Raw genomic sequence first — 20,487 nt, 5'->3', positions numbered from 1 at the left:
CAGTTTAGTTTATTTTGTATTGTTTTTCGTGTCCCACTTCACGCCAGCAATAAAGCTGTGTTTTTTGAGTTTACCTTTTGTCTCTGTGAGTTTGCGTTTGGGTCCTCTCCTGCCTGCCACACAGCCGAAACATGACATTACCTAATTCAGTTCACCTGAGCTTTATTTATATAGCACCAATTCACAGCAGTTGTAAAGACCTACACTGAAAAAAATGTTTTGTTCAATTTACTCAATTTTTTTATGACAAGTGGTTGCACGAAATAAATTTGTTTGAATCCAGAAATATTTTTTAAGTACACTGAATTTAATTTAAGCGAGTAAAACCAACATATATTTTTAAGCTACTTTAACTTAACTGTTGTGGATACGTCTTAGTCAAATATTATTAGTAAGTCCAACTAAGGTCGTGTTAAATGTACCAGAATAATTTGTTTCCTTTACACTTATGTCCCAAACTTATATTCAAATCAATCAAATTGTTAATTTCTCTCTATTTCAATTAAGTTAAGTTTACTTAAAAAATATTGCTTACCCTGATTTGTAGTTTTTAAAAACGTCAATAATGAAAACTACAACATTCTTTCACATCATTTATTAATGCAAAATTTGTTGCAAACAGAATAAGAATCCACATCTCTAAGGGAAATTGCTGCAATTTGTATAATACAAATTACAAAACTTTTGCCTATGAACTAGTAGCTTTAAAAAGCTGTATTCAAACAAAACAGAAACAACAGACAAGAGAAATGTTAACCAATGTTTCTCTTCCTCTAAAAAAGAAAAAAAAAAAAAACTCCTTACATAAAAGAATAAAACACTACCAGCAGTATAATGTATCACAATTAGAAACTGATGCATCCACAAACTAACCAGTTTCAGACTTGCTGTTCTGCGATCCATATTTAGAAATTGCATTTTAATAAGGTAATTAGACTTAAAATTAAACTTGTGTTTTCCTTACTGCTTATTGACCACTGTCTTTCCATTCTAGTCCTTCCTTGAAGATTCTGAATGTTTTACATATTTTCTGACCTAACATACTCGCTTCAAAACAATTAATAGTCTTTAAAGTGTTACCAGTGTGCTGCAGTGTGGTAATCATGAATGTTTTTTTTTTTTGTTTTTTTTATCCAGTTGAGTTAACACTGATTATACGCAGGGCAGCAGCTATAACTGAATAATTACAAAGTTGCTCTTCAAGCTACTCAAATGTACCACACGTGAAACATTCATTATTGAAAGTTAAAATGTTCAATCGAAACATAACACAGAACAAATGATGGTTGTACAAGAGTTTCACTCCTATTCACAAGAGCACCAGTCATTGGTAATTTACATAACAGCATTCTCTTGATGTTATTTCTTCATTAAATGCTACAATGCAATTGCCATCACTTCATAAAGCATGATTATCATATGGGTTAGTATACAGTGCATGAAGGATGTTACTACTGTTAATCAAAGAAGAAATGAATGGCATCAGTCCATTTAACGGGTTTAAAGGGTTTTAAAAAGCAGATATTTGTCTGTTTCAGGTGGTTGGCAACACATTTTCCTGTGCTCTTTGTCCACTGGTGGGAGTGTCTCACCTGTGAGGTCAGCGGGGCAGAACTCTGCCATCAGCAACAGAGAGCAGAGAAAATTTAGATGTGCAACTAAAAACATGCTTGCCATGTAAGCCCCAAGCATCTCTGAAATTGCTCTGCAAACTTCAGAGTACTTATACTTCAGGAGTCCTGTGGGTACCGTAAAGACTCATGTATGCAAACAAACCACATTTTTTTTTGCAATCTGATCCTTTTTCTCTTGGCTGTTTCCTTCAGGGATCACCACAGTGAATGATCCACCTCCATCTAACCCTATGCTCTGCATCCTCTTAACTCACAAGAACTAAATTCCTGTTTTTCATTTCACTTTCGCAAGTTTTTTTTTTCTTTTGTCCTGGATAAAAGAAATTTAATCATATATATTAATTGATATTAATTAATATCAATATTAATAATCACAAGAACCCTTAAGATGAGATAGATAAACTTGTCCCTGCAATACTGTGACAAATACTGTTGTGATAAATATGTAAGGAATTTGCATGTACTTACCAAAATAACACCATCTTCTTGAATAAACAGTAACACATAAGGGGAAGAAAATCTGCCAGAAAAGGAAGACAAATAAAAAAATAAAAAAACTTTAGAAAGACAAACAATTACCGTTTCCAAGCCATTAGTGCATTACTTCATGATACTCCCTTGTAACAAAACAAATCTTACTTGTGCCTCTGTGCAAACTACAGATGGCACGATACCACTTTTTTATGTCCGATACCGATATCATAAATTTGATTATCTGCCGATGCCGATATGAATCCGATATAGTGTATTTTATAATAAATAAAACTGTTTTTATAAATATTTTGCTGCATTTTGTATAAGTTCATACTCAGTTTTAAAAACAAAACATTAAAGCTATTCTGTTATACCTGTATGCAAAAAATACACTGCACCCAAAATATTTTATACTTCAGCAATACTGATCAACCTAAAAAACTTACACCATCCTCCTTATTCAGGTATTCTAAACAGTACATAGAAATATTAAACTAACTAATAGGACTGCCAACTCCCAGCAAAAATATTAGGAAACCACCCCGCACCCTTCGCCTGATAATGCTTAATTGACGTAATCTACTTTAATGCACAGAAATCAATGATTTTTCTATAATAATTTGATTCAACATTTTTCTTCAATACAGTTGCAGACAGCACAGACAGCGTACCTTCCCAAAGGAAAAAGTGCTATATGTACTACTATTACTAGGGCATATATTAGACTTAATATTTACTACATACAATAATGGATCTCTATACATTTAACCAGATCACCACTTTGGTAGTAAGATTTAGAATAATTATTTATTAAAAGCTAGACATTTTAAATGAGAATAAGAAAGAAAATTATGTCTTTGTGTCTCCCTTTCCCTGTTAATGCCCTACCTGGCCCCTGGCAAAACTTTGCTAGATCCGCCCCTGCACAGTTACCAGCTGTCAGCTACCTAAAAAAGGATCCTGGAGTTATTTGTCTCTCAGAAACAGTTCATAACTTCCCTTCAACTCATTCATGTGACCTAAAATGTAAACCTGTTTCTTCATTACCTGTTCAGCTCTAATGATTCAGTAAAAACTTCTCCTGGTTTCACCTTCATGTTTCCTTCTCACCACATATCCAAACTATCATGACCAGCAGCTATTACGGCTGTGGCTCCAGAAAACATAAGCGGATACTAGAAGTAATATTTAAAAAATTCTAGCAACAGCTTATCAAGCTTAAACGTGCTGCTGTTGTTTATCTGCCGTTTTCCTCTTTCTAGCGCAAACTGGGTGACTAACAAATGAGAGAGACTAGCGACAGAAAAGCCGATCACCTGATAATCGATCAGTTTCATGATTGAAGTAGCAACAGGAGAGGGAGGGGGGAGAATGAGGGAAGAAGTTTTAGCTGTTCAGCATGAAGACACCGAATAACTCCAGCTTTGTGTCTTTTTTCATTCTAGCTGAAGTATAAAACAAATCGCTTCCTTTCCCCCTCAATACAAAACTCCGACAGCCAGTCCAGCTGTGGCTCCATACATCGGTTGTTAAGCTCAACATGGAAATACTATGCAAACATAAAGAGATGAACTTACACACTTGCTTTACTTCTCTGTGTTAGTTTTCTCTGAGATTAAATGCAGCGGTTTGGAAGCACGTAGCGAGGCTTCAAATGCTAAACCAGACCGCTGACAGGTCTTGCACTCAACAGCTCTATCAAGTGAAGCAACTTCTTTTCTGAGTTAATTTCAGTTCTGACAAACATCACTCTCAGTGCCTTTTGATCTCACATTTTTGGCAACCACTGAGTTATTCTCCTCCACAGTTTACAACCATTATTTTTTTCTGCACAAAAGACGTTGTGCAACGCCAATCCTACTTATTTCCTACTGCACCCCTGACTGTGCAGGTGCGTTCAGAAGCCCCCTCCCCCGCCCGGCTATTCCTTAATGCCAATGTTGTGGCGGGAGGGACGATTTCTCCACTTAAAACTGCAGGCGACTGTACAGTGAACTTTACAGCTAACTACAGAGAAATTGCCTCGTTCCATAATTTGTTAGTACAAAGTGTGCCACAAGAACTAAGCTAAAAACATACGACATTTTAACGCATCAATACAATTACTCTTTTAATAGAGCAGTAGCTAATAGAGCACATAGCTAGCTTAAGTCAAATTCATGACAAAGTTCAGAGGTGTACAACTACTTAGACTTCTTTCTCCATGTGCACACGTCTTAAAGAGTCAACATGCTTTGACTGAGGTAAAAAAATAAAACAAAAACGACTGTAAAAGGTTTACTTACCGAAGCTAGACCACCTTTATATGAAGTTGTGCGATTAACTTGAGCCCGCTTGCAGCACACAAAGAGTCCGCTTCTTCAGTCCGCGCGCAAAATGGTGGCCTGTCCTAACGCATGTGCAAAATGGCCCAGCAGGAGGCTATGAAAAACATACTTAAGCATTTTGAGCTACATTTAATTAACTAAAATTAATTGGATTAAAACGCAGGGAATGTATTCTGGAGTTACTCGAATTATATATGTAGACAGGAATTACTCATTTGAATTGAAAAGATATACCAAAATATAATATGCTATATTTAAAAGGAGACAATATCACTTTTTTCAGTGTACAATATTGAAAATATCCCCTGTGAGTAAGCACTTGGTGATGATAGGAAGGAAAAACTCCCTTTTAACAAAAAGAGGCCTACAATACTGGGTCATAAGTTTATTATTAGTTCAGTTTATTAATTTTTATTTAAAAAAATCACTTTGGTCTAGCTTCAGTTAAACCTAACCACTCGGCTGGATTACTTTAATGCACTTTATATAGGGTTCAGCACATCATATATTACCCATCTACAGAGGGTGCAAAATACCGCAGCTTGTCTTTTAACAGGCACTCTAAAGTTTGAGCACATTTCCCCTGTTTTAGCTTCACTTCACTGGCTGCCCATTTCTTTTAGGATTCATTTTAAAATTATTTTATTTGCTTTTAAAGCTCTCCATGGCCTAGCCCCATGTTACAGCCTTATACACCCACCCGCTCTCTCAGGTCAGCTGATCAGCTGCTCCTGAATGTACCTAGGACTGGGCGTAAACTTAGAGGAGATCGTGCTTTTTCTGTAGCAGCTCCCAAACTGTGGAACGATCTCCCTTTAGAGATTAGACAGGCCACTTCCATACCTGTTTTAAAGTCACTCCTGAAAACCCACCTCTTTACCCTGGCCTTTGACACCACGTGAGATGTTGGTTTTTATTTTTTATTTTTATTTTAGTTGATTCTATGTTGTTTTATCTTGTTTTCTTTTTTTAATATAGGGCTATTTTAATTTTAAAGTGATTTACAAATAAAATTGTATTGGATTCAGTTAGTTTCCAGATTTCTTCTTTAAGTTTTTTTTATTGTTTTTATTGAAAAACTAGTTTTAGTTCAGTTTATAAAATTGTGAAAGCTGTTGAATCAGTCATGTAGACATCCCAGCCTCAGACAAATGTACCAAAGCTTCAAACTCATTTATAGATCAAACCTGAACAAAAAGGCCAAACCTGTCAGGGTCCCTGTGCCTACCCGGTCGGCTCAGCATGGCTACATATGTTTTTATATTCTTCTTTTGTTCCTGCTCTCTCCCTCCCCCTCTTTCCCTCCTCCCTCTGCCTGGGCGGAGCTCACCTGTGGGCTCCTGCCCTTGGCCCACGCACCTGGTCGCAATCACGCACCTGTGGCTCATCACGAGTGTTCCAGCTCCTTTATAAGATCGCAGCTCTGTGTTTCTCAACGCTGGACCGTTGCCGACCCTCGTCAGTGTAACCCAGGGGTGGGCAATCTCAGTCCACGAGGGCCGGTGTCCCTGCAGGTTTTAGATCTCACCTTGGGTCAACACACCTGAATACATGATTAGTTCGTTACCAGGCCTCTGGAGAACTGCAGGAGCTAATTTAGCCATTTAAATCAGCTGTGTTGGTTCGAGGACACATCTAAAACCTGCAGGGACACCGGCGCTCGTGGACTGAGATTGCCCACCCCTGGTGTAACCCCAGCTCAGTTACTTCTAGAGTGTTTTCACAGCGATTTGCCTTATAATCCCTTCGTGTCTCTGTGTACAGATTCCCTGGACCAACCCCTGTGTTACCTGAGTGATTGGAGTGTGAAGAGGAGCGTGAGTGGACGGAGTGTGTGTGTGTGACTTTCGGCGTCTTTCCCGTTTGTGTGTGGACCCCCGGAGCCCGGCTTTCCCCTCGCTTTTGTAAATAATCACCTGGTGTATCGTAATAAAGACTCTTGTGCTTTCAAGACCTAGAGCCTGCATGTGAGTCTGTTCAGTCCCGCTGTGACAAAACCTAAGTGCATTTATTATAAGTTTTATCTAAGTGGCATTTTACTTCAAGGCATTCAAATATTTCATGTCTACTTTTTACTGTAGCTTTACTAAAAGACCTCAACACAGAGTTATGACTCTGAATGTTTCGAAGACTTTTCCATGCTGTACTTATTTCTTTCAACTGATGAGTAAGCTAAATGAATTAAGTGAAACCAAATTCACCGGAACTCATCACAACAATCAACAATAGTTTTTTTTGGGTAGACTCAATATGCAGCACTGGTGCACTGACACTGCATTTATATAGACTGAAGCAAAATTCAATAATGCCAACAATGGGAATTGTGAGCTACAGATCCTGAGCTACAGGGGAAAACAGTTTGTAACTCATTCAGAGCACGCAGGATTCCTCTGCAGAGAAGAGACAATGATAAGGCAAATGTATTATCTGTATTATTTTTGGGGTCTTTTCCTTACAATATAAAGTGCCTCGATGCAACTGCTGTTGTGATGTGGTTCTATATAAGTAGAATTGAATTGTATTGAATGCATGATAGCTGATTATTCTGTAAATAGTTTTAAATAGTTGTACAAAAAAACCCCAACAACACCTGAGGCATTGGCTGAGGCATTTTTATGTAAAGTTGGAAATAACTTTTAAAAATGTGTGCAAAAACAAGGTATTTGACATTGCGAAAGAGCTAGTGTCAATAATATGGTGGCTCCCTGCAGAAGTTCAATGGGGACAATGGCATTTCCTTTTCAAGTTGTCGAACCCAACTGACGACTTTCTTTTTGTAGTTGTTTGTGGGATCTCTCCTTAGGGCTTCATGGGTATTATTGTCACTGAGGAGTGTAGTAATCTTGGTATAATAAGAACAAAAGTGCACCTTGCCATCGTCATGTGCAAGAAATCACCACTGACCTAAATATTTTTTTAACCTGTATTTAAACAGGTTATCCTATTAACACTCATTGTTTGTTTACTAGAGAAACCTTTTTCAGATAGTCAAAGGCGCTTGCAAAGAAAAGCGTCTGGACTTCTTTAAGTTGCTTGAAGACGTTTCACCTCTCATCCGAGAAGCTTCTTCAGTTCTAAGGTCAAATGGTGGGGAGTCCCAGATTTAAACCTAGTGGGAGTTTCCCCCCACAGAGGGACATTCCTCGCTGCACTGTACAGGAATGCCCAGACCTCTACATTGGAGAGACAAGCGCATGGCAAAACATAGAAGAGCCACCTCCACAGGACAAAACTCAGCAGTCCATCTGCATCTTAAGGATAAAGGACACTCCTTCAAGGATGCCAATGTTCACATTTTGGACAGAGAGGACAGATGGTTTGAAAGAGGAGTGAAAGAAGCCATCTATGTCCACTGTGAGCGACCATCTTTGAACAGAGGCAGGGGTTTACGACACCAACTCTCTGCCATCTATAATCCAGTTTTGAGATCCCTTCCCAGACGCCTTAACGCCCACTCACATCCTGGGCCATCTGACCTCAGGAATTCGCATGATGAGGTGGGGCCAGGTTTCACAAAGAGTTCACCCGAAACCCTGGCTGATTGGGACCCACACCCAGTTTCACACCTTTGCTCAGGCGATTAGAGGATCATCAGGGGGTCCTTTTGTCCCTCTGTGGGGGGATACTCCCACTAGGTTTATATCTGGGACTCTCCACCATTTGACCTTAGAACTGAAGAAGCTTCTCGGATGAGAGGTGAAACGTCTTCAAGCAACTTAAAGAAGTCCAGACGCTTTTCTTTGCAAGCTCCTTTGACTACGATGACCTGGATGGCTGAGAACCTTCACAGACACTTTTTCAGATAGGCATAATAAAATTCAAGCAATAAAGTAGAAGCAATAAAAAAGAAACATCAGAATCAGAACAACAGAATCAAGTAGCGAAAACTGTCCGTTTATAAAATTATAAAAATGATATTAAAATCAAGAACAAGTTCCCATTGAGGAATTCACAAAATCGCTTACACAGCTTTTAAACTCTGCAAACAAAATCAAGTGAAAGAGCTGCAAATCCTTCTGTATGAACTGACGGAATTGTGAGTGTAAAAAAAATTTGAGACCACAGACTATAACTGAATATGTAATCTGACAACAACTGTATAAACCAGAAATAGATTTAAAGATAAAGTGGTATAAGTCAGCCATTAATTTATAGATACAATCCCAGTGAATAGTCATATAGAGTGAGGGAACATCCTTTGTGATTCCAATGAAGACAAATCAGCTAGAGATTGTAAAGTGCAGCGGTGTCTTAAAGGTTTACAGCCACTTCTAGATCCTAAATGCCCCACGATAAAGAGAGTCCAAGAGATAGAGAGAAGGAGCAGGGTTATTCATGCAAACTATATCACCATCGTCAAGGAGGAGTAAAGAGTTTTTTATGAGTTTCAATAGAAAAACCTTGAAAAGGTACAGTAGAGGGAAATACTGCCCATACTCTGCCATACTCTGTGTACTTGAACCACTATGACTTCTTTCCATTTAAAATGAGCCCGAGCTCATCAAAAGCTAATTGTAATTGTTGGAAAACCATGTTGGTGGTATGAGCACAAAAATAATTGTGTCATCTACATATAAATGATAAAATATATTTAGCTTTTGCCTTAACATTAATATCAAATAATGTAAGACAGATCACTCCATTAGTGACACTTTAAAAACTCAAAGAGAGACCGTTAAACTGTGCGCACTGCTTGCAGTCAGAAAGGTAATTAGTAAACCAGCCTTCATCTGAAAGGCCTAGTTCCAATAACCTCTAGGAAAATGACAAATCAGCAGTGTCAAGGGCTTTGACAGCTCAATAAAAAGAGTGGTGCAGTTTATAGTCAACATTTCACAGTGGCAGAGCTAATTTAACATGAACAAGATAACACTTCCTTCAGATTTTATTATTTGGATAACCTTATCTGGCATTTCATCACAATACATGATTGATGCAACTGACTGGACACTCCCACTAAACTGAGTAAATAAAAATAAATTGTAGGGGCAAGTTCTGACAGAACAGTTATTCTAAGAAACTTCCTCGTCTCATTTACAAAGGTAAGAGATATTTTCACAGGATTTCAGTCAGAAATTGTGGGTCAAAAAAGGCATTTAGATAATGTCTTCAAATTCTTTTAATTGTGATGTCACAATTTTAACTGCTTACATTTCCAAATCAGTGCTAAGAGTGATTATAATTCTCCCCCTACCAGGATTTGAAAAATGGTGCAGTATAAAGTGACCGTATTCACTGGTGATCGCCTTAATTCCACTACTCTCAACAATGTCTACATTAAGCTGGTGGGCACAGATGGGGAGAGTGATCGCAAGTGGCTCATGGGCTTGAAAGGGGCTTCATCCTTCGTCAGAGGAGCTGTAAGTCTGGGATGGCCACCTCCATGATTTTTTCAGGTTCCCTATATGACATTATACATGCAAACTTTTAGGGAAATAAGGGAATTATTAACTGTGATTTATGTAAAGTTGAAATCTATCACCATGAAGATGGTCAAAGCAAACAGTTCACTTCATGGACCACAGTAAATTATAAGAGGAATTGTATGCTCGAGTGTTACAGCTCAGCACAAACTGCTATGTCATTTCTTTAGGTATCAAAGTTTAAGGTGTCCTGCTCCACTTCCCTTGGAAATCTTGTGCTGATAGAGTTAGACAAACAGTCTCTCCCACTGTTCCCAGAAGATGATTGGTTTTGTGCCAAGGTGGAAGTGAAATCCCCTGAAGGAGACATCTACAGCTTTCCCGTCTACCGCTGGATTGCTGATAGCAAGGTGCACCGCTTCAAAGATGGAAAAGGTTTGGGAAACTGTGCTCATCTTAAATCTTGTTCAAACCATTGCAGATGTAAAACAAAGTTTGTAATGAGGCTGAAGCAGTTTCCTAATACAGTATATACCATATTTACAAGAACAACTTGAAACCATTTTTTCTTAATTAGCTCTGAGAGTCTTTGAAGACAACCATCATCTTGGCAGGTACAGTCGGCAGCAAGAGATTCAGCAGCGAGAGGAAGACTATCGGTGAGAATTCAGAGCTTATACATATTTTGGCCTTACAGCTCCTGAAACTAGAATACAAATGCTGTCCAGTTATAGCTGAATATCCTAATACTAATGATATTTAACCTTAAAATTAAGCATTACAATATATTGTTTGTCTGCTAAATGCATTGTAAACTATATTATTCATATATTATGTTTTGTGAATTGAAACTGCAATTTCTTTTTCTCAGCTGGGATGCATATGCAGAGGGAATACCTCACTCCTTGAAGGCACAAAACCCAATTTTTCTGCCATCAGAGGTTCAGTTCTCCTTCACCAAAACTACAGAATTTGTCTACACTGCTTCCACAGGGTGAAGTTCTTTTTTTTCTCTTTACCTATCAAAACTATAACTATGTTAAATATAATAAAGAAATAAGATGAATGTGCTCTTCTGTTTCAGACTGACTGAGCTGAAGCTGAAGGGACTGGATAACCGTAAGGAGAAGTGGGATAATATTGACAGCATCAATCGAGTGTTTTGCTGCAAAAATACTGAAATATCAGGTAACTAACATCATAGTTGGAGTATCGAGTACTTATACTTTGTGCATAATAATATGTACTTAACTGTTACCTTTGAAGTATTACTATATCAGTATACATAGTCGATTTTCCTGAATAATAAGAACATTATACAGTCTGTTCTGCAAAAACATATATATTATATATGTTTATAGCTATTGATTGATGTTTAAAACTGAGAATATAAAGTCTCATTTTATCTTATGACAGGTGATCTAACAAGTAGAATATGGTTTCAATATCTAATAAAGCTCACTAGAGAGAGCTTATGACTTTTTATACATTTCACATAATCAAGACTCTCAGACACTGAACTTCTGACACAAAGTTAGAAATGTAGCAAAATTTGTAGGCTAGTTTAAAAAAGGAACATATTCTTTTTCTTTTTCTTTTTTTTTTTTGCAGAATATGTTCAGGAACACTGGAAAGAAGATGCTTTCTTTGGCTACCAGTTTCTAAATGGTGTCAACCCCATTTTGATCCAGTGTTGTACAACCCTGCCCAGTAACTTCCCTGTCACTGATGACATGGTCTTTCCCCGCAGTCGTTGCGACCTTGCAGATGAAATGAAGGTGACTGTAGAAAGACACAAAAAAAGGAGAAAGAAATGTTTCTTAAATCAGCTACTTGGTCATTGCAATAAATGCACTTACACATTCACTGAATATACACACTGCTGAAATAACCTGAACTTTCAAACAGAAAGGGAACATATTCCTGTGTGACTACAAGCTTCTGGATGGAGTGAAAGCAAACACCATCAATGGGAAGAAGCAGTATTTGATGGCTCCTCTCGTCCTGCTCCACAAACCTCCTGATAATAAACTAATGCCGATTGCTATTCAGGTAATTCAGTTCAGATGAGCTTTATTTACATAGCAAAATATATATATTTTCTATGGTAAATATGAGAGGAAAATCCCAATAATCAGGCAATTCTTTGTGAGCAAGCACTTTGGCAACTGGAAAGGAAAACTCCCTTTTTAACAGGAAGAAACCTCTGTCAGAAGCCACCTCCCACGACAAGTTGGGAGTGAGGGGAGAGGGAGAAGGACAAAAGACATGCTGTAGAAGAAAGACGGATATTAAAAATAACTAATAATTTGACTTATCACTTGACCCTGTCCTTGTATAGCTGAAGCAGACTCCATCAGATGACAATCCGATCTTTCTTCCTACTGATTCTGAGTACGACTGGTTGATCGCCAAGATTTTTGTAAGAAGTGCAGATTTCAATCACCATCAGCTCAATGCTCACCTTCTGCGCACGCACTTGCTGGCTGAGGTTTTTGCAGTGTCACTGCTGCGCAACGTGCCCATGGTGCATCCTCTGTACAAGGTAACTGACGTTTGCTGAAACTCAGTGTTTTGGTTTGTAAATAATTTTAAATAACGTTGAAAGCATTTGAGTTTATCAATGTGTCCACAAAGGACATTTGATTGTGCAACAGCGTATCTCAGCATAATAAATGCCAAAGTTTTGCCCCAATCTAGCACTAACAGAGTTCCCTCTTTCCCTCAGCTCCTCAAACTTCACACACGCTACACTCTGCAGATCAACTTCTTAGCTCGACGCCTTCTCATTTCTGAGATTGGCGCTTTCACTCAGGTATGCAAAGAACAGCACACTCACTAGACCTTTACCTAAATAACTGTTTCTTTTTCAGTGTCATGTACAACATTTGTCTCTAACTGTGAGCTACCCATTCTCTAGTTTGCATCATCAGGTGGAGAGGGCATGTTTACAATCCTGAAGAGGTCAGTGTCCTCAATGACCTACAGCTCCCTCTGTATGCCAGATGACATTGCTGAACGTGGCCTAGAAGCTGTGCCAAACTTCTACTACAGGGATGATGGCCTAAAGGTTTGGGATATCATCCACAGGTATGGTAGTTTTGCCCTCTTAATCACGACACCAAGCTGCTGCAGTTCTGTTATAACAATAATATTTTATTATTTGTTAGTTTATTATTTTTATTTTATTTATGTCATTTTACAATTCTGTTTTCCATCCATCCATCGTCTTCCGCTTATCGGGGGCCGGGTCGCGGGGGCAGCATCCTAAGCAGAGAAGCCCAGACCTCCCTCTCCCCAGCTACCTCCTCCAGCTTGTCTGGGGGAACACCAAGGTGTTCCCAGGCCAGCCAAGATATATATAAAAACCCCATGACCGGGAACATTATTTTTTCAATTTGGTTTCCCAATAAAAGATCATTGAAAAAATGAACACAAAATTAACACACAAGAAAGAGATGAAAACAGGCGCTGTTGGAATGCTACTAAGCAAGTAACCCCAGTGGAAGGGTTACGTGACTAGGATGAGGGACCTATGGAATCTTCGATACCCAGCATCCAGATTGATGGCGAAACAACTTGGGGAATGTTTTCCAACATTCAGAAGATGGAACTGCTCAGACAGCTAGAGATTGACGAGGTACAACACAAATGCTACGGCAAGGGGAAGCTAGGATGACAGGTCAAGGGGGAGATATCATCACCTCCACCTGAGATTGGGTGGGGGCCCCAAGTGCGATGGAAGAAGGATCATTGAGCACGAGAGGAACTGACCTGAGAGATAAGATCATGGCAAAGCTGGAAACCTGGATCCTTCATGGCTGGTTACTAAGACTATGTGAAGTACCCTCAGAAGATCTACTAGATCAGGGGTGTCGAACCCCAGGCCTCAAGGGCCGGTGTCCTGCAGGTTTTATATGTGTCCTTGATCCATCACAGCTGATTTAAATGGATAAATTACCTCCTCAAAATGTCTTGAAGTTCTCCAGAGGTCTGGTTATGAACTAATCATTCGATTCACATGCGTGATATCTAAAACCTGTAGGACACCTGCCCTCGAGGCCTGGAGTTTGACACCCGTATACTAGATGATGTGAATGCTGCACTATGGACAAGACTGAGACTAACCAGCTGATCTACACCACGGCAACAGTGATCAGTGAGATACTTCGCTACAAGTTCAACAGCCACAAGGAGCAGTGCCCTACATGGAGAAGGAGAATAGAGGCCAAGATAAGGGTAGCACGGAGGGAGGTTAGCCAACTATCGGAGCTGCAGAAAGGTGCAATGAAAAAGGTGCTACGGCCAAGCAAAGACTCACAGCCTTGGCAAACTTGAAGAGGTACACCAAAGAGATAGAAAGCAGGAGAATAAACCAGCTGTTCTCCACAGAACCAGCCATGGTGTACTCTTAATGGCAGGGGAACAATATGAGAATAGCAGCACCAAGGCTGGAAACAGAGCAATGGTGGAAGAGCATATGGGAGAAGAACCCAACCCATGGCATCAATGCTCAGTGGCTAGTGGATCTAAGAGCAGACCACAGCAATCTCCGTGAACAGAGTCATTCAAGAAAGGGTCTCCAGTATGAAGAGTTGGACAGCACCAGGCCCTGACTTGATTCACGCCTACTGGCTGAAGAAGCTGACTGCAGTCCACGAGTGTCTGACAGCACAAATGAACCAGCTTCTAGTCGATGAGAGACACTGAAAATGGAAATACCAGAAGAGCAAAACACCAGCTACTGGTAGACAAAGCAGTCGCTTAAAACTGCAAGACTAGGCTGACCAACCTGTGCACTGCCTGGATTGGTTACAAAAGGCCTATGACTCAATGCCCTACACCACTTCCTGTGGGGCATTCCTCTATCTGCTGGTGGAATGTACCACAGGCAGATAGAGGAAGTGGCTGACATCCAGAAATCCTACCAGTGACTGGACAAAGCTGGAGTGAAAGACAACACAGAGACACTAATCTTGGCAGCACAGGAACAAGCTCCATAGAGGCTGGGGTCTATCACATCAGGCAAGACCCCAGTTGCATGCTGTGTAAAAATGCCCCTGAGATAATCCAGCACATAAGATTAGACTGCAAGATGCTAGCAGGCAGGGGCATGGAGCGCCATAATCAAGTGGCCGGTGCGGAGTATGGCCTGGAAGTCCCGAGGTCAAAATAGGATGGTTGAGTGATCAAGCTAAGCAAGTACCACAGGAAGTTCTGTGGTTCCTGTAGGCACTCAGATGAGACATTAGTATATTAAGTTCAGCTTTAAGTACAGACTAATGTTAAACATTGTTCAATTTTTTAAATTAAAGTTTCTCAGAAGGTGTTAGTACTTCTCTTAAAATGAAAGGTGTGTCTAATACTTACAGATATCTACCATCCCTAAGTAAAATGAATGAAATAAATAATGAAAGCATATTTCATCCAATTTCTCAAAGGTTTGTGCAGGGAATGCTCGGCTACTACTACAAGAGTGACAGTGAAGTCCAGCAGGACTCTGAACTTCAGAAGTGGATTTTGGACATTTTTGAACATGGTTTCTTTTCTCAAGCAGAAACAGGTGGGCTTCAAAGAAATGTTCAGTTCTTATTATGATAAAGTTGATTGATCCTTAGTACTGAGATGTTACATGATACCAGAGGGTGTATCATAAACAGTATATATAATTATAATCCAAACATAAATCCAATCTTTGTTTGTTCACCTCAATGCAATTGATGCTGGGGGGGTTTTCTGCTCAACAGGAATTCCTCAGACATTTACTTGTGTGACTGAGTTGGTCAAGTTTGTCACCATGGTGATCTTCACTTGCTCAGCCCAGCATGCAGCCGTGAACTCTGGACAGGTGAGTCCTTGTATAAACAGTTTCACTTTTTTTTTTTTAAACAACAGTGCATGAACATCTGAGAACCTAGGAGACCTTTGGGAGAGCAATGATGATCCATCTCATTTAGGATTCTAGCTGCTCAACAGTCCTGGGTCTTTATCCTGTTCTTCATTTCATGATGTATCAAATGTTTTCAACTGGTGAATGGTCTAGTCTGCAGCAAGGCAAGTTCAGCATCCAGACTCTTCCATAATGAAACTATGATGTGATAGATGCAATATGGGGTTCAGCACTGTCTTGCTGAAATATGTAAGTCCTTCTCTGAAAAAGATGTCATCTGGATGAGAGCATGTGTTGCTCTAAAACCAAACTGTATTTATGTATATTTACATCTGAGAAACTCTGGCTCTCTAACATACTCTGTTTATACCCAGTCATGGTACTGACAAGCTGCAGTTGTTGAGGCATTTCTTCCAAAATCAGTGAAGTTAAACTAAACTGGTCATGCAAAGAGAAAATGTGAATAATTATATAAATAGTACCATAAAACTACAGGTACTATATCACCAATATAAAAGAAAGAAAGAAGGAATTATACATTAAACGCCATTATTACACCATCATTTTACTTTTTAATCAGTTATCTTTTACTTCTTGATCAAATGCAGTATGACTATGGTGGCTGGATGCCCAACACTCCCATCTCCCTGCAACTCCCGCCACCGACCACAAAGGGGACGACAAGCGAGGCCACAATGTTGGCGACCTTCCCTGACGTCAATGTAACAGTTCAGGGCATGGCCACCATGTGGTTACTCAGCAAGCAGTCCAGTGACTTTGTAAGCAGCAAAGATTTCATTAAGAATGACAGAAATTATGTCTGAATTTAATTTTTGTAAACACATTACAACTGTGTACAATCATTCCAAGAGCCTATTTTGAATAAAAACAAATAATTGTTTTAATTGAATTTTGTTGAAGAAAACTTAAATGTATCATTGTTCTCATCAGGTCCCTCTTGGCCAGTACCCGGAGGAGCATTTCATTGAGGAAATTCCTCGCAAAATACTAAAGGATTTTCAGATGGAGCTTGAAGATTTAAGTTTAGTTATTAAAGCCAGAAACAAGCGTTTAGAAGTGCCATACACCTACATGGATCCGGCAGAGTTAGAAAACAGTGTGGCCATTTGAATATTAGAAGACTCAGCTGTGAGACAAAATTCAGTTCCCTCTTCAAACAACAGCAGGGAAAGACCTCTAAGTTCTGACTTTTACTGATGAAATAGAACAAAGAACTTACTACTTATAATCACTATATACTAAACTGTAATTTTTTTCATCTGTGTTAAAATGTGATTCTTTTTTTGCATTACAATCTTGAATCATCTGATTTGAAATGAAAAATGTTTGATTTTTGGGGGTGTCTGTTTTGAGACAGTTGATCTCCTGATCATGATGTATTTTCTTCTTAGAAAACATTTACTGCATTTCATTGTTTATATTTTCATTATTTTAATGTTTCAATTTTCTTGAGCTAAACCCAAACAGCTTTTTGATGAGTTAGACAACATGAACACCCTAAACTTCGCCTGAGACTGCTACTTCATCTCGGCCACCAATGTGCACTTGGTTTCTTTGTTTCTTTGCTGAAACCTGATTGTATTTTAGCATCATATTCTAAATTATCAGTTCTCTAAAGCCTCATTTAATGCATGGCACAGATTAAACACACATGGCTCACAGACATTAACAAGATGGGTCTGCATTATCCACATTAGCCTGCTTATACTGTTGACATGTGTAGCATATTTATTTAACACTGCAAAATAGAGTGATGTTTACATAGGCCACTGTATTTTGTGTAGATACCATCTCAGTGGCAAAAATGTGATTATATTCAATTCAGTTCAATTTATATAGCACCAAATCTCAACAACAGTCATCTCAATTCAGAATGTGATAATATCAATTTCCTTTACACTCACTGGGCACATTATTAGGTACACCTTGCTAGCACAAAGCTAGAACAAAGTGTTGGAAATATTCTTCAGTTGCTGCAGATTTGTCAGCTACACATCCATGATGTGAATCAAAGCTTATCTACTGGGTTGAGATCTTATGACTTTGACCATTTAAGTACAGCTCATTGTCATCTCAAGAAACCTGTTTGAGATGAAGTGAGTTTTGTGATATGAAACATTATCCTACTGCCCACATAGCAGACAGGTCTGGCCGGGATCTGGTGTCAAACCAGCACTGCTGGCTGACTTCTGATGGAAGCAGCCATCAGAAGATGGGTACACTGTGATAATTAAGGGACTGACATGGTCTGCAACAATACTCAGGTAGGTCGCTGTGTTTAAACAAGGCTCAATTGGTACCAAGGAGCAGACCAACATCTGACAAGAAAATATCCTCCCATACCATTATAGTCACTGATACAAAGCTGTATGGATCTATGCTTTTATGTTGTTTGCACCATCTAAATACTGGAGCAGAGAAACCAAAACCAGGCAGTGTTTTTCCAATCTCCTATTGTCCAGTTGAGTGAGCTCATGTCAAATATGGCCCCATTTTCCTGTCTTGACAGGAATGACACCTGGTGTGGCCTATCTGCTTCAAGATTAGACATGACTCATTACAAGTGTTGCTTGTAATGAGTCCTAACTCGAATTATTTGTAGTAGTCTGGCATTTTCCCTCTGATTTCTAATACTCTGCCTGGCACCAACAACCATGCCAAGTCTAAAGTTTAAGGCTACATCCACACGTACACGGGTATTTTGAAAACTGAGATTTTCCGTTTTCGTTTTAAAAAATAATCCCGTCCACACGTAAACGCAGAAATGAAGGAAAACGCTGCTAGGAACATGCCAAAGCAACAGGTGGCGATATATTCCTAACCATGTAGAAATGTTGGCCAATCAGAAGTCTAGAAGCCTCGGTGGGAAATAGTAAACAAGGATGGGGCATAGAAGCAGAACCGAGTCGTATGTGTGGAGGGACAGTAACTGTGTGTGTATATGTAAGCATTTAAACACTGCAGAGAGTACAATTAACAGTAATAGTATTGTAGAAATTCATTTCACCGAAACAATAACGTGGCACACAGTGTGACGTCAAAAAAGGCGCACACCTTTGACGCTGCGTTTTCTCTGTTTTTCTCGTCCACACGTCAACGCAAAAACTGAGTTTTCAAAAATCTCCACCCTGGCCGGAGTTTTTAAAAATCTCAGTTTTCAGTGACCGAAAACGCCGTTTACGTGTGGACGAAAAGTGCAAACGCATAGAAAAATCTGCGTTTTCAAAAATACCCGGGTACGTGTGGACGTAGCCTAAATCAGCTTTCTTCCCCTTTCTGATGCTTGGTTTGAACTTCAGGTTGCAGGTTGTTTTTGAGTTGTTGCCAAATGTTTTTTTTTTTTTTTTTATTTATGTTAAAGAGAAGCTGAACAGTTGCACACAACAAAGTGGCTGGTCAGTGTATACAGTAGTTTACCTACGAGAAGCAGTTATAATAATAAAATGTTTTTTTTTAAAAATAAGAATCTTGGGACTAAATTCTTAATTTCTTGTTTTGTTCTTAAAAATCTGTCATATCTTTTCTCAGAATAAGGTTTTTGAATGATATTTATTATTAAATTAATACCTTTATTCATTTAATAATGAATAAAGGTATTCATTAATCAATGCATAAATGAATAGATGCCCTCTGAGTTCTGTGTAATATATGCAAGATCTGTTTTGCTAAATAAGAGACTAAAATTGCTCTGTTCACCTGTGGTCTGTGCAGCAAAATCTAAACCTGAAGCACCACTTTGGGGGGGAAGGAAATTGTCTTCATTCTAACAGAAGAGTATTTGCAATTTGTAACTGTGCTGAAGTTTCAACAGTCTGTGGAGACTCTCACTTCCTCTGTCTGTTTGTAGGATGCAACATTTTACGCTGCCATATCTCTTCTGGAAAGCAGAAATTTCCCTGAAATTTGCGGTTCCTGCAAGGAGACATCTGGAACTTCCCCATGTCGCACAGTGATAAACTTGTTCAGATTCCAAACTGGACAGCGGGTTTGTGTACTTGAACGTGACTATTACCGTGTATTGTACTGTTTGTTCAGCACCTCAGTATGCGCAGTATTTAGAATCTGAATAACTCAGAAGCATAACATTTCAATGGCTGTCACTATTATAGATTTTGCTGTCTATGTTGGGCACAGCCCGGTAGTGGTGTTGCTCTTGCAAAAAAGAGAGATATTTTTATGATACCAATTTTATTGCTTTTCGAGGTTGCTGCTGACCATGTAGTCATAATACTCCTGAACTCACCTAATCACACATTTAGTGCTGAATGAACTTAATTTGTCCTTGACTGCTTGCAGGCCTCCTCAACTTCTAAGTGGATTTTAATTCTCATTTGTTTTTGCAATCCAGCTAACGAGTGACAAAACTTGTTACTTTCTGCAATTCACACATTGGTAAATGACTAATGGACTGTTTCTTACATGGCACTTTGTTACTCAATTTGAGCACTCATAGCACTTTAGAGCATACCTCATTCATCTAGTCACTCAGATTCATACAAGCACTTTCTTTCTTTGCCTAAGTAAATGGTAAGTGCTAAATGGATTGATTCTTATATAGCGCTTTTCTACTCAAAGCACTCAAAGCGCTTTACACAGCATTCACCCAATCACACAAACACTTTCTTCTGTGCTTTTAAGTTCTCACTAACTAACTAACTACTACTCATTCATACTCCTGGATGCATCAGAGAGCAACTTAGGGTTAGTATCTTGCCCAACATGCAGACTGGGGGAGCCTGCTCTACCTCCTGAGCTACCGCCAGCATAAGCGGTTTCTA

At 39.1% G+C, this 20,487-nt stretch overlaps 1 protein-coding gene and 1 long non-coding RNA gene across 2 annotated transcripts; one reads left to right on the top strand and one right to left on the bottom strand.

The window, feature by feature from the left end:
* Nucleotides 1-1,357: 1,357 nt before the first annotated feature.
* LOC113024291 (uncharacterized) lies at nt 1,358-4,754 on the bottom strand. The gene is made up of 2 exons (XR_003272646.1): nt 4,394-4,754; nt 1,358-2,154 (listed from the first exon to the last, which is right to left on the bottom strand). It is a non-coding gene; the product is annotated as an uncharacterized LOC113024291 (long non-coding RNA).
* A 4,678-nt stretch (nt 4,755-9,432) lies between these two features.
* LOC113024290 (hydroperoxide isomerase ALOXE3-like) lies at nt 9,433-16,952 on the top strand. The gene is made up of 15 exons (XM_026171218.1): nt 9,433-9,477; nt 9,633-9,795; nt 10,029-10,233; nt 10,376-10,457; nt 10,670-10,792; nt 10,883-10,986; nt 11,410-11,576; nt 11,707-11,850; nt 12,140-12,343; nt 12,527-12,613; nt 12,719-12,888; nt 15,240-15,361; nt 15,546-15,646; nt 16,297-16,467; nt 16,640-16,952. Exons 2-15 carry the CDS (start codon nt 9,643-9,645, stop codon nt 16,817-16,819), a joined length of 2,013 nt encoding a protein of 670 aa, XP_026027003.1. The 5' UTR covers nt 9,433-9,477; nt 9,633-9,642; the 3' UTR covers nt 16,820-16,952.
* The last annotated feature ends 3,535 nt before the right edge of the window (nt 16,953-20,487 follow it).

Source organism: Astatotilapia calliptera, chromosome 6 (assembly GCF_900246225.1).
Source record: "Astatotilapia calliptera chromosome 6, fAstCal1.2, whole genome shotgun sequence".
Classification (NCBI taxonomy): domain Eukaryota; kingdom Metazoa; phylum Chordata; class Actinopteri; order Cichliformes; family Cichlidae; genus Astatotilapia; species Astatotilapia calliptera.
This window is presented reverse-complemented; position numbering and strand designations above follow the sequence as displayed.

What these genes read in the sequence shown, in the direction of transcription:
- LOC113024290 (XM_026171218.1), top strand. Translation starts at nt 9,643, where the DNA reads ATGGTGCAGTATAAAGTGACCGTATTCACTGGTGATCGCCTTAATTCC. An exon ending in ACCTTGCAGATGAAATGAAG is followed by an intron (nt 11,577 to 11,706) that starts GTGACTGTAGAA and finishes ACTTTCAAACAG; the next exon opens with AAAGGGAACATATTCCTGTG. An exon ending in AGATTGGCGCTTTCACTCAG is followed by an intron (nt 12,614 to 12,718) that starts GTATGCAAAGAA and finishes CCCATTCTCTAG; the next exon opens with TTTGCATCATCAGGTGGAGA.